The 13,832-nt window shown below is 34.4% G+C and overlaps 1 protein-coding gene across 1 annotated transcript; it reads left to right on the top strand.

Annotated features, from left to right (window-relative positions):
• Positions 1–9,266: 9,266 nt before the first annotated feature.
• LOC149193829 (uncharacterized) lies at positions 9,267–10,348 on the top strand. Its single transcript, XM_089407448.1, has 2 exons — positions 9,267–10,127; positions 10,283–10,348. Exons 1-2 carry the CDS (start codon positions 9,267–9,269, stop codon positions 10,346–10,348), a joined length of 927 nt encoding a protein of 308 aa, XP_089263574.1.
• Positions 10,349–13,832: the final 3,484 nt, after the last annotated feature.

Raw genomic sequence — 13,832 nt, 5'->3', positions numbered from 1 at the left:
CTACGAACGGGTAAAGCAGCACAGGTGGACTAACAGTATACAACATGGATTCTTTAGAGGATATGAGATTAGAGTTATGAAATAAATGAAAAATACCTCAATGAATCCTTCAAAGTTTATTTGATAGTGTTGATTCGACAAGAAATACCCAGAAATGCCAACGCTCCACCACAATATTTCTACACCTGCATACATCTTGATATATTTAACGATTGAATTGAAATAAACACGTAGACATAACTGGAATCAAAATAAACCCTACAAGTAGTTGTGCATAAATCAACCCATGACATATAACAGCCATGCTTATAGTGTAAATCTTTCTTTTATGAACAATTCAACTTAACAGCCCAAAGATCATCAATAACTGAATATTTCCTATGATTGCAATTGATCTGTTCTGTGCTTTACTCATGATGTTAATCAAATCCTCCGCATGCCCACAATTTTCTGATCAAGTGATTTGCTTTTCTTCGCGTATCTGCTTTAATTGATCCACCATCCACTGCTTTATTACTGAGTAAAATATTTCTGTCATTCCGTGATAAAATATAATAACGAATATGATACCGGCGATTGCCCATATCCGATTCGTTGGTGAAATGTAGAGCTCAGGAATTTTTCGGTGGAATTTTGATTTGACATATTATCTTTGCAATGCATGCTAAAGGGATTAGTACGTTTTCGTAAGCGGAGATATTTTTTTTCCATAGTTTTGAGATTGGGATTTGAGTTTTCGGAGGGGTCTGTTGCTTTTGAGTTCCAGTTGTAAAACAACTATTTCATTGCCCTCATTAACTGCACCCTGGATTTCTGTTAATCAAGATTCCATTGAAGATATGCTTCGCTTTGCCAACGTTGAAGTATCTCTGTTCCGTGTTGATTCATAGTTACAGTTTGATAAGTTGAGCATCTCCGCAACTGTGCTGTTTTTGAAGTTTGCATAGACTCTTGGACCATTCTCGTTGAAGTTTGAACGCTGGTTGAAGGGAAAACAATGGTGCTCTATTGGTGACTGAATCATTTCTCTATGCGTTGATGTCATGTGTTGAATGTCTCTTCAAAATTTGCATATGCGTTGGTCGTTCTACTTAAATGATGCGTTGATCCATTACAATTTCAGAGGGTCTTTTCGTGCATCATTTGCGTTGGTCGTTCTACTCAAATGATGCGTTGATCCATTACAATTTCAGAGTTTTTAGGGTCTTTTCGTGCATCATTTACTGTTTTGGCTTTGCACGATTAAAGTTTACTGGTACAAAATAATTGTTTGAAATTTGGGCATAAAAGTAATTGCTCTATGACTGATTGTTTTGCATAAGGTATGTGTCATAAATTATTTATGCACATGAGATTTATGATTTTGTTAATCACCAAAGTGGTCAAAATCAGAATAATCATTTAGTGCATAAGTGACATAATGATTATTGATAGAAATTGCCAGTTATAATAATACCAATTAAGAACTGGCGTCACTAATGATAGAACCTGAGAACTTACCCAAAGGAAAGTCTTGTTCTATAACTAGTTGACATGATGAGGTTTGATAGATATTTTGATTAAATAAATATTGATCATCCAAAGATGTCAGTTCTATTTAATTGAATATATTTATTACCTACTTATGTTTTGGTATTTAATTATGTTAAGTATAAGATAGTATCTACCCAAAGGAGTGCTATATTATACTATTATGTCTACATCTGAATCGCGTTAGTTATGAGCTTATAGTTATTTCATTTTTGATTTGCAGGTTATCTAACTTTCGTATGTTTTGAATCAAATTTAGTTGAAGTTCCTATTAATACATGGTGGCTTGATACTGGGGCTACAACTCATGTTTCCAACAATATGCAGGGATTTCTTACGATCCGAACCATAAATCCAAATGAAGATCATTTTCTCTTTATGGGAAACGGAATGAAATCTTCAATTGAAGGCATTGGGACTTATCGTCTAATTCTAGAAAGTGAATATGTATTAGACTTATACAGTACCCTTTATGTACCTTCATTATCTAGAAACCTTATTTCCGTAAGTAAGTTGGATAATTCTGGTTTTAGATGTATGTTTGGATCTGGCTGTTTTGATTTATATAAGAATACTGATAATGTTGGTTCTGGTATTCTAATTGATGGTTTATATAAATTGAAACTGAATGACACTTATGCGAATTCCTTGTTGAATGTAGTAAATAATGTTGGATGTAAACGTAGCAGGTTGAATGAAAATTCTGCTTTCTTGTGGCATAAACGACTAGGTCATATATCCAAAGAAAGAATGATGAGATTAGTAAGTAATGAAATTTTGTCAAATTTGGACTTTAGTGATCTAGAATTATGTGTGGATTGTATTAAAGGTAAACAAACCAAACATAATAAGAAAGGAGCCACTAGAAGCAGCCAACTTCTTGAAATAATACACACTGATATTTGCGGACCTATGGACACTCCAGCCTTTAATGGAGAAAAGTATTTCATCACTTTCATTGACGATTTTTCTCGTTATGGTTATGTCTATTTGCTTCATGAAAAATCTCAATCTGTGAATGTCCTTGAGACGTTTGTAAAGGAAGTTGAGAGGCAATTAGATAAAAAGGTGAAAATCATAAGGTCTGATAGAGGTGGTGAATATTATGGGAAATATAATGAGTCAGGCCAGTGTCCAGGTCCATTTGCAAAATTCCTCGAAAGTCATGGCATATGTGCGCAATACACAATGCCAGGTACACCACAGCAAAATGGTGTAGCAGAAAGGCGCAATAGGACGTTAATAGATATGATTAGGAGTATGATGTCAGATTCTACACTACCTAAGAATTTGTGGTCGTATGCTCTCAAAACCGCTAATTATTTATTGAATAGGGTTCCTAGTAAAGCTGTTCAAAAGACTCCTTTTGAGTTATGGACTAAAAGGAAACCCAGCTTAAGACACCTGCATGTTTGGGGTTGTCCAGCGGAAGCGAGAATTTATAATCCACATGAAAAGAAATTAGATTCTCGAACGATCAGTGGGTATTTTTTAGGTTACCCTGAGAAATCTAAAGGGTACGTGTTTTACTGTTCTAATCCTAGTCCAAGAATTGTAGAAACTGGTAATGCAAGATTCATTGAGAATGGTGAAGTCAGTGGGAGTACTCGAAGAGAAATAGTAGAAATAAAGGAAACAAGGGTAAATGTTACATTGCCTAGAATAGTTCCTCCATCTACTATTACTCCAAATGTTGTTCCAGTTGTTGTAGAACAGCATGATGATAATGAACAACATATAAATGAAGAAGTACTTCCTGAAGGAAATGACTTACATAATGCTGATATGCATGAACCACAACAAGTAGCATTAAGAAGGCCTCAAAGAAATCGTAGGTCAGCTATTCCTGATGATTATGTGGTTTATATGCAAGAATCAGATTATGACATTGGAATCAATAAGGATCCAGTTTCGTTTTCACATGCTGTAGAAAGTAAAGAGTCAAAGGAATGGATTAATGCCATGAAAGAAGAAATGAAATCCATGCAACAGAATGAAGTTTGGGATCTCGTTGAGTTACCACATGGCTGTAAAAGAGTCGGATGCAAATGGGTTTTTAAAACCAAACACGACTCTAGTGGTAATATCGAACGGTATAAAGCTAGACTTGTTGCTAAGGGTTACACTCAGAAAGATGGTGTTGATTACAAGGAGACATTTTCTCCTGTTTCGAAAAAGGACTCACTAAGAATAATAATGGCATTAGTAGCTCATTATGATTTGGAGTTACATCAAATGGATGTGAAAACAGCCTTTCTGAATGGAGATCTTGATGAGGATGTTTATATGGATCAACCTGAGGGTTTTTCTGTAGAAGGTAAAGAACAATTGGTGTGTAAACTTAAGAAGTCAATATATGGGCTTAAACAAGCATCCCGGCAATGGTATATTAAGTTCAATACCATTATTACATCTTTTGGTTTTAAGGAAAATACGGTTGATCACTGTATATACCAAAAGATCAGTGGGAGCAAGTTTATTTTTTTGGTCCTTTATGTTGTTGACATCTTGCTTGCTGCAAATAATTTAAGTATATTGCATGAGACTAAGGAATTTCTCTCAACGAACTTTGAAATGAAAGATATGGGAGAGGCATCCTATGTGATTGGAATAGAAATATTCCGTGATCGATCACAAGGAATATTGGGATTGTCTCAGAAAGGATATGTCGAAAGGATTCTAGAGAGATTTGGAATGAGTAAGTGTTCACCTGGAATAGTTACTGTACAGAAAGGTGATAAATTCAATCTCAAGCAATGTCCTAAGAATGATGTTGAACGAAAGGAAATGGAATCAATTCCATATGCATCTGTTGTTGGTAGCCTAATGTATGCTCAAACCTGTACTAGACCGGATATCAGCTTTGCGGTCGGTATGTTAGGGAGGTATCAAAGTAATCCAGGAAGGGAACATTGGCAAGCTGCAAAGAAAGTTTTGAGGTACTTACAAGGCACGAAAGATTACATGCTCATGTATAGAAGATCCAATGAATCGGAGGTGATCGGATATAGCGATTCAGATTTTGCAGGATGCATCGATACTCGAAAATCGACTTTTGGTTACCTGTTTATGTTTGCTCAAGGTGCCATATCATGGAAAAGTGCGAAGCAGACTATCGTTGCTTCATCCACTATGGAGGCAGTATTTGTGGCATGTTTTGAAGCCACAATTCATGCATTATGGTTGCGGAACTTTATTTCAGGACTTGCGGTTGTCGACACCATTAGCAAGCCGCTGAAAATTTATTGTGATAACTCTGCAGCAGTATTTTTCTCAAAGAACGACAAGTACTCTAAAGGTGCCAAACACATAGATCTGAAGTATCTTGTCGTGAAAGATGAGGTTCAGAAACAAAGAGTGTCAATCATGCACATCAGGACAGAACTTATGATTGCAGACCCTTTGACGAAAGGGTTACAACCAAGACAATTTAAGGAACATGTTCAAAGAATGGGTCTTGGTTGTATTAATAATAATTGATGTGTGACATTCTGAGCTCTTTTATGTGTTTCTGATATACAATTATGTGTCTCTTGTTTTAATATAGTAGTACGTATTTTATGTAATTTTAAACAAGAAAGAGTCTTATAAAGATATTATGTTTAATCATTATGATATAAGACATTATGTGGACCATTATGCTGTTTTATATAAATTATGAGTATGAATTGATGGTTTGCTGGTATTGTAGTATATGGAAGGAAATGCATTGAATTAAAAGTGCACAACCGCCATAACTCTCAGCAATTTATCATAGTATGATGTTCAACACTTAATATTATGAATAGTCGGGTCAAGTGGGAGAATGTTAGAAATCTGCAGTTTCTAAATCTTAATGTGACCCGATTAAAGCATTAAAGCGTTAAAGCATTAAAGCGTTGAATTGGTATATGATGGACGTACCAGATTTAGTGTTAAATAATATAAAAAGGATTGGGTCCTCTCTCCCCCTGCCAAGAGTCGCATTCTTCTCCATCAAGAAGCGCATAAAGAAACAGGGCTAGAAAGAGAAACCGAATTCTGAGAAGAAGAGTAGGAGTAAGAAGAAAGTAGATGGCAGCCATTACATCTTCCGCTGTTAATCAAGGTATGTCATAGATCATATTAAGTTTTGTTTGTGAAATATTCAGTTATTGATTGGTGGCTCTGATACCAAATGTAAATCTTTCTTTTATGAACAATTCAACTTAACAGCCCAAAGATCATCAATACCGAATATTTCACAAACAAAACTTAATATGATCTATGACATACCTTGATTAACAGCGGAAGATGTAATGGCTGCCATCTACTTTCTTCTGACTCCTACTCTTCTTCTCAGAATTCGGTTTCTCTTTCTAGCCCTGTTTCTTTATGCGCTTCTTGATGGAGAAGAATGCGACTCTTGGCAGGGGGAGAGAGGACCCAATCCTTTTTATATTATTTAACACTAAATCTGGTACGTCCATCATATACCAATTCAACGCTTTAATGCTTTAATGCTTTTAACGCTTTTAACGCTTTAATGCTTTAATCGGGTCACATTAAGATTTAGAAACTGCAGATTTCTAACATATAGGACTGAGACAAACCAATTATCATCTCATCTCCCAGACGAAACCAAATGCAAGCTGTTAAAAATCCATTAAAGAAGACCGACATAAAAACATTATTAAAGAAGACCAATATACAAGGCAAACAGAAAAACGCAAAACAGGGAAGCAATTTTCAAGGAAAGGGACCCAAAAAACGCATAGCCATGCTAGGACTCTCAGCTCAACACTGACAAAAGAAACACAGCAGAACAAAGAACAAATAACAGTCAGAGAAATAGGAAACGAGAAAGGAGAGATCAGGGTAGTGCAACTCAACGCAGTTGAAAAACCCATCATCTTCTCTGCCTCTATGCTCTGGTATGGAGCAACAAATTGCTTTGCTTTGCTATGTAGCAATAGACTTGTCTGCTTTACTTTACTCATTTTGAATACAGAAATGATTGATAAAATACCAAATCAAAGAAGATAAGCACACAAGTAATTTAATGAATAAATGTAGCTGGTATAAATATATGTGAGGAGGATGAAGATGATTTGGAAATGTTCTGAAATGAAATTTACCGGTCTCTTCACCAGAACCGCAATGTCATTTTCTATTGAGAGTTACCTAGTCTTTGAACCGCAATGTCTTTCTATTGAGAGTTACCTAGTCTGGAGGTTGTGGTCCAACTGTTATTTGTGGAGATTTGGTCCCCACAAACTTTATGATCTAATCTGAGATTTGGTCCTCACAAATTTTATGGTCTAATTAGTCCAACTTGGTAAGATTTAGTCATCCCATGGTCCAATCAGAGTTATTTTTAGTGGGATTTTTGGACTTTCAAGTGTCAGAATCCGGTGGAAAAATTTGAGGTGATTTGTGTTATTTAAACTAGTTTTTTTTTACTGTATATGTAGATTCAGCATCATGGAAAACTCCTAGACATTTAGATTGTACATAATTACCCATCAAACTTGTTATTTCAATAAATTTCTCACAAATTTCAAAAAAATTAGTCCACAAAACTTACCATAAAAACTTCCAAAACTAAAGACAACTCCGATCCAATCTCCCTCTGAAAGCTGCGCCTGGATCTCCCTCTGAAAGCTGCGCCTGGATCTCCCTCTGAAAGCTGCTACAGGCACGCAAATCCCATAGTCCAATCTCCCCCCTGAAAGCTGCTACAGGCGCACGATTTCTTGATCGGCGACTGGCTGCGCCTGCTTTGATGCACACAGCATTCAACAGCTTGAGCTGGCTGCTCTGCCATACAGCATGGGACCACCTACCAAGCTCGAAATAAAGCGTAACAGTTGCACTTTCGGCGTTCACAATGAGCACGAGGACTTTAAGATGAACCAGTAGAGGCAGAAATCCCCCAAAAGTTATTTTCTGCGCAGTTGTCTATAACGTGATTTTTTGAAAAGTTTTTTCGGTGGGTTTTTCCGGTGAAAATCCGGCAGCAATTTATTGGAATCGCAAGTTTGATAGCTAGTTTCTGCACAATCAAAGCGTCCGAAGAATTTTTCAGGGTGTTGAATCCAAATATGCAGTTAAAAAACCATTTTAACTGCAACAAATCATGATTTAATCTCAATTTCTTCGAAAAATCACATTATAAACAACTCCATTCTCTGCACTCACCTTCTCGAGGTAGAGGAATCGAGAGGCATCAACAACCTCTTTCGCGAGAGGAATCGAGAGGCATCAACAACCTCTTTCGCTTCATGTCAGCACCACCTGCTACTTCGGCTCTGTTCTCCCACGCTCAAAGGAGCACCTCCCTTCTCTTTTCAGCACAAAGAACTCTACACACCCCTTCAAATACCGGCCTCAAAATCGAAGATGGCAATGGCAAATCCCTTCATCTATATTTATGGGTATATTTATGGGTTTCCTCCTGTAGGCAATTATTTGTTGGTTTTCACTGTTTTTTTCAGATTTTTTTGTTCCGAAAATTATGAAAATTTTGGTTATATTTTAAATTTTTATAAATCCAAATAAAAAGCGTTAAAATTCTTAAATTTCTTTTACCCCAATTTCAACTACTTTGGACTGTTAAGTCCATTCCTCCCCTCCTACTCCTTTTCTCATATACACCACCAACCGTTGTGCTTTTTCCGATGCATGTTTCCCAAAACTGCAGTGCTTTTTTGAATGTGCATCGATTTCAATATTCCTTTTGCTAGACAATTCTTATTTTTCATCTTAAGCTTTTTCCATGTGGATGTTGGAGCCTATGTATTTAACGCTTTGGACGTAATGTGGCATTAAGGAGTTATTTGGCGAGATTTTTTTATTTTCATATCTTTATCTAGGTTAGCGCTATTTAAAAGCATAATAAAAAGATTTAGGATGATTTTTATTAAGAGTTATTATTATTATTTTATTATTTATTTATTTTAAATTATGTATTATTTATAAGCTTTATGTATATAGATCGTTATTACAATATAAGGTGATTTTGCATGCTTTGAAATGTTTTTATTTATTTATTTATTTTAGAGTAAAATATTTTATATTAATAATATAAGTTTTATTTTTTTATTTTTTAAATGTGAAGTTTATAATCTTAATTAATTAATGGTTAGTGGTATTTGTTTCTGAATTAATAACTGCTCTGATCAGCTCCGTGGAACACTGCTTTGCTCAGCTAATCCCAACGTCCTTCTTCCCATAATAAATCGGTTATTGTTTTGAACTCTTTGTTATGTAAATCTCCGCCCCATCACGTGTACAAATTTGTCCACTGCTCTTTCCTGCGCTTTTGTAAATATTTAATTAAAATATATATAAAATAAAAGTTAACAAAGAAAAATAATTTTTCCAAAATAAATTATATAAATAATAAATACCACAAATAAATTATATAAATAATAAATACCACTTTATAACATGTAGTGCATTATTTATATTATAATATATTATAAAAAAATTAAAAATATTATTTACAGCAATTTTATATAAATAATAAATATTACTTTATAACAGGTAGTGCATTATTTATATTATAATATATTATAAAAAATATAAAAATATATTATTTATAGCAATTTTCAAAATACAGATTGATTTTTTTAGTGATTACAAGGTTATAATTTTGATTTTTTAAGGTTAGTTTGCTGCATCACAATATATTTGCTTTAAAGGGTGTTTATGGGTTAAAAGATGATCATAAATACTACTTTGAGCTCTGATGAAAGCTGGGTCATTGTAGGAAAATGGATTCTCTTGCAGATAGCATTAAGCTCGAACTCCTTAACAAGAACTTGGTGGATGTCGTCCCTGGGGAAATGAAGCCGACTTGGACTAACGACAGATGTGATAAGGCTTACATTGTGAAAAGAATCGATCGATTCCTAGTGCATGTTAGCATTATAGACAAGATGGGCATGCCTCATTCATCAGTGGAGAATGTATTAGTGTCCGATCATAGACCCATTTTGTTATCTTGGCCGGTGAAAGGTTTCAAAAAGGGATACCCGTTCAAATTCAATCGATCTTTCCTACAGGACCCAGCCTTCAATGATCTTATCGAAAATGCATGGAAGGAGATGTCAGCAAACGCATTTCTCCCCTCGTTCCTTACATTTCGAGACAAGATGGCTGCTTTGAGGAAGATTGTAAAGAAATGGGAAGTGGAAAAAAAGGAAAAAGATAAAAAGGAGCTGATAACTATCCAACAGGAACTGGATTCCATTCTGAAAGAAGCAAATGCTAACACCCTCTCTTTCTCCATGAAATGTAGCATTCAAGAGCTTGAAAGGAAAAAATTGGAGTTATTAAAGCAAGAGGAATCCTTCTGGCGGCTTAAAAGCAGGGCAACATGGCTTCAAGAAGGGGACAAGAACACGAAGTTTTTTCACAAGTTTGCAAGTGCAAGACGTGACAAAAGCTCCATCTTGAAAATTAAGAATGATAATGGAGACTCTTTTGTATCACAGGAAGATATTACTAGGGAGGCTGTAAACTATTTTAAGAACCAATACAGCAGAAGGAATATTGTTGCCTTCCGGGTCACACTCTTTCAAGTTGTTTTGATGCAGATGGCGGTCTACTGGGCTCATCTTTTCTTCATTCCGGTAAGCATAATAAAAAAGATGACCTTGATCACGACAAACTTCATTTGGGGAGGAAGTTTTGATCAGAGGAAGTTTCACCTTTCTAAAATGGACAGAATTTCATTACCAAAGAATCTGGGGGGATGGGGTCTAAAGGACTTGAGAATTTTTTGCAGGGCACTTTTGTGCAAATCGCTCTGGAGAGGGATTTTCGGGGACAGGCCATGGAGCGATACCATTAAACAGAAATATTTGAAAGGAAAATGCCTGGAGTTTTGGTATATAAATGATGCAATTGGAATAAAAAAAGGATCGGTTATTTGGCTTAACTTCTGGAAAGTTGAGAAGCTCTTCTTGTCAAAACTAAGATGGAGGATCCACTCTGGAAACAGGCTCTTCATTGGTCTTGATCCTATCGCTTGTAGTCGCAACTTCTATTTTCTAGAAGATCTTTTATTTGTCCTACATAGAATCGGTGCTTTCACTTGGGACAAACTCATCTTGGATTGGCTAGGTATTACTCCCTTTTGGAAAGATGCTATTGACAATGGTTTACCAGCTGAACTCTCTTCTACTTGGAATACGGTCAAAGCATCCCTACAGGCAAGCGGAATTCTTCGTGGGGGTCTAAATGACCACCTAATTTGGTCCAAGTCAAATACTCCTGTGCTAGCCAGTGTTAAAGACATCTACTCCGATATCATCTGCTCAAAGGCTTCGAGCTCTGCCTTTATTTTGCTGAAGGCTTTATGGAAAACAGGATGCCCTCCTAGAATGATCTTTTTTGCATGGCTGGTATTCAACAACAGAAATCTGACATGGGATAATCTGAGGAAGAGAAATTGGCATGTTCCTAGCAGGTGTCCGATGTGCGAGTCAGAAGAGGAGACTAATCTTCACATGTTTTTTCATTGCAACTCCACTCAGGAAATCTGGTATAAGCTTGCCATTTTATTTGATTTTCCTCTTAATGTCTTTGTCTCTGTTCATGCAGCCTTTCAATGGTGGAGTTCTCAATGCGAGTCAAGGCGCCCCATTCTTATTATCATGATCTGGTGTGCTTGGAGGTGATGGAACCATAAAATTTTCAGAGACTCCAAGGCTTCATATAAGTCCATTCTGCACTGTATCAGCTCTTTTTTCGACTCTGTTTCATGCAACAGGCCTAATTCTTTGGGCTAAGCCTGTCTCTGCTCTGTTCTTATTATCATAATGATAAGCATATGTACCCATGATTTCTGTCCCTTTTCATCTAGATTCATCTGCTCCTTTATCTCTACAGTCTTCTTATAATGCTGTGTTATATGTCAGTTTCTTCTCAAAGATGTCTTGATTTGGCTGCCCAAGTCATCCTTTTGTATCCAATCATGGTTTTTTATATTGACTTAATATAATGTATGATGCTTTTTCTTCTGAAAAAACATTCCTTTTTTCACAATACGAACAATGTTGTAAGTAATTCCATAAATGTAAAAGAAATGAATCTTACCCAAAACATTATTTACATGTTATTTTGAATGTCTTAATACTCTAGTGTCTTTTATATCCATTCTTTTTTAAAATATTTATAAAATAGTTCTTTTCAATTTCAAATTTTTCAATAACAAAATTTCTCACAACTCTAATTGCCAAAATAAAAAAACTAAAATTAAAAACAATATAATTAAATATATTTTAACAAAAAAAATTAAATATATTATAACTAAAAATTAATATTTTCATAATGAAAACATATAGTTATAAACAAATACTTATCAACCTCCCAAATTATAATTATATAAAATTAACTTTAATAAATACCAAAACATACAAATATTCAAACAATTTTTTTTTATGTAAATGTCAACTTTCAAATTTGTCCTGTTTTATGTAAATGTCAACTTTCAAATTTGTCCTGATCGTCCGTAGGGGTTAAAGAAATATAGCTAAATATTACTAATATTATTAATAAAGAAATAAATATATATATAATTTTAAAATATTATTAATAAATAATTATTAATTTTATATTTTTTAAATAAATTTAATATATATTAATAAAAATATGTAAATAAAAAAATATTACAAATAGTCTACTAAACAATTATTATATTTTAAAATTATTTTTTTGGTATATATTAATTAAAAATATGAAATCTAAATTCTAACAAAAGTAAAATATTAATAATAATAATAATAATATCATTTTTTAAGGTCACAGCCAAGCCAGAAACTAAATTGGTGTATGAGAGCCCCTTGTTTATGGGACAAGGGACCCACCTCCACGTAGCGATTTGACTGCTAATTCTACGAAGGCATACATACTCTACCCCCTCTGGTTTTGAACCTATGACCTCTTAGGAGGAAACACGTGCTCTTAACAAATAGTCTAAAATAATAACTAAACAATTATTATATTTTAAAAATATTTTTGATATATATTAATTAAAAATATGAAATCCAAATTCTAATGAAAGTTAAAACTAATTTAAGATGGATAGATATTATAATATTTAAGTTAAATAAATTATACTAAATAATATAAAAGTATATTTTGTTTAAATGGAATAATAAATTTTTTATTTTTCTTATGGTTTATAATAAGATTTGGTTTTGCTTTATGAATTTTATGGCTTTTTTTGGGTAGTAGTTTAGGTTTCGCTGTATGAAATGGGGTTCTTCTCCTCATTTAGAAGGATTATTTAAGGAGTTTATAATGATTCTGAATCTAGTGGTATTCTTTTTAATCTTTTCATCTTCGACATCTTTTTCATAGAGAAACTAGGTGAAGTGGGGTTTATGGTTTTAAAGCAAAAACTCCACTGAGTGCATCATGGTATATTAGAAATCCATGACATTTCCTGCTAAAAGCGGTGCAATATCCAGAATATGAGGTTAAATCTAGTAAGGCTAGAGAATATATCCAATATATGTAGGATGACGCTTAGATCTAGAAATTCATTATATTATGACCCTCTAAAAAGTTGTTGATTGGGTGGATCCAAAACAAATGGAATCTAGACTAAGGTTAAATAGAGTTAAAGTTATGGGAAAAATGTTTCTTCACCATTATTCTCTCCATCTTGGACAACACATCGATAGTTTCTAAATGAGGGTTGTATTTTTTCAACAATGCATGGCTCTTCATGTGATTTCAGAAGGATCAGTATAATATGAAGAAGGAATATTTCCTTGCTTCTTTAGTGTGGGTTCCTCTCTTTTCTCTTCCCAAGGAATATTAGGAGGAGGAAACCCTTAAAGGCATCGACAATACCATTGGAAACTTTGTAAAAGTATCAAAGGCTACAAAGAGAGGGATGTACACATCATATGCTCGGATCTATGTTTAAATGAATATCTCTTAGCCTTTTCGAGCCTCCATAGATATGTATTAGCAGAATAGTGTTTGGATGCAATCTATAGATTATAAACATGTCTCCTTTAGATGCATACGTTGTCATGAATATAGACATCTTATTAGGGATTGTCCAAGGAATACTAGGAAAGCACCTAAAGAACACCCTTCTCACAAAGCGCAGATAATTTGGGAAAGTTCCTCCAAAGAAGAAGATATTTGAGTCCTCGAAGTACTTCAAATCCTGACCAAATCCTCAGATTTGGTGATTGCTACGAATCTCTCTCCTCTTTGAAGGATACTTTAGAGCAAGACAACATTTAATCAAACATGCAATCAGCAAAAGGAAAGTCCCATAACCCTCTATTGAATCCTTAGAGCCGGTTCAAAAG

The sequence above is a fragment of the Pinus tabuliformis genome, chromosome 2_2 (assembly GCF_031772625.1).
Source record: "Pinus tabuliformis cultivar Carrire ecotype Pingquan chromosome 2_2, CPIR1, whole genome shotgun sequence".
Taxonomy (NCBI): domain Eukaryota; kingdom Viridiplantae; phylum Streptophyta; class Pinopsida; order Pinales; family Pinaceae; genus Pinus; species Pinus tabuliformis.
Note: the sequence above shows the minus strand (reverse complement) of the source record. Positions and strands in the feature narration are given on the sequence as shown.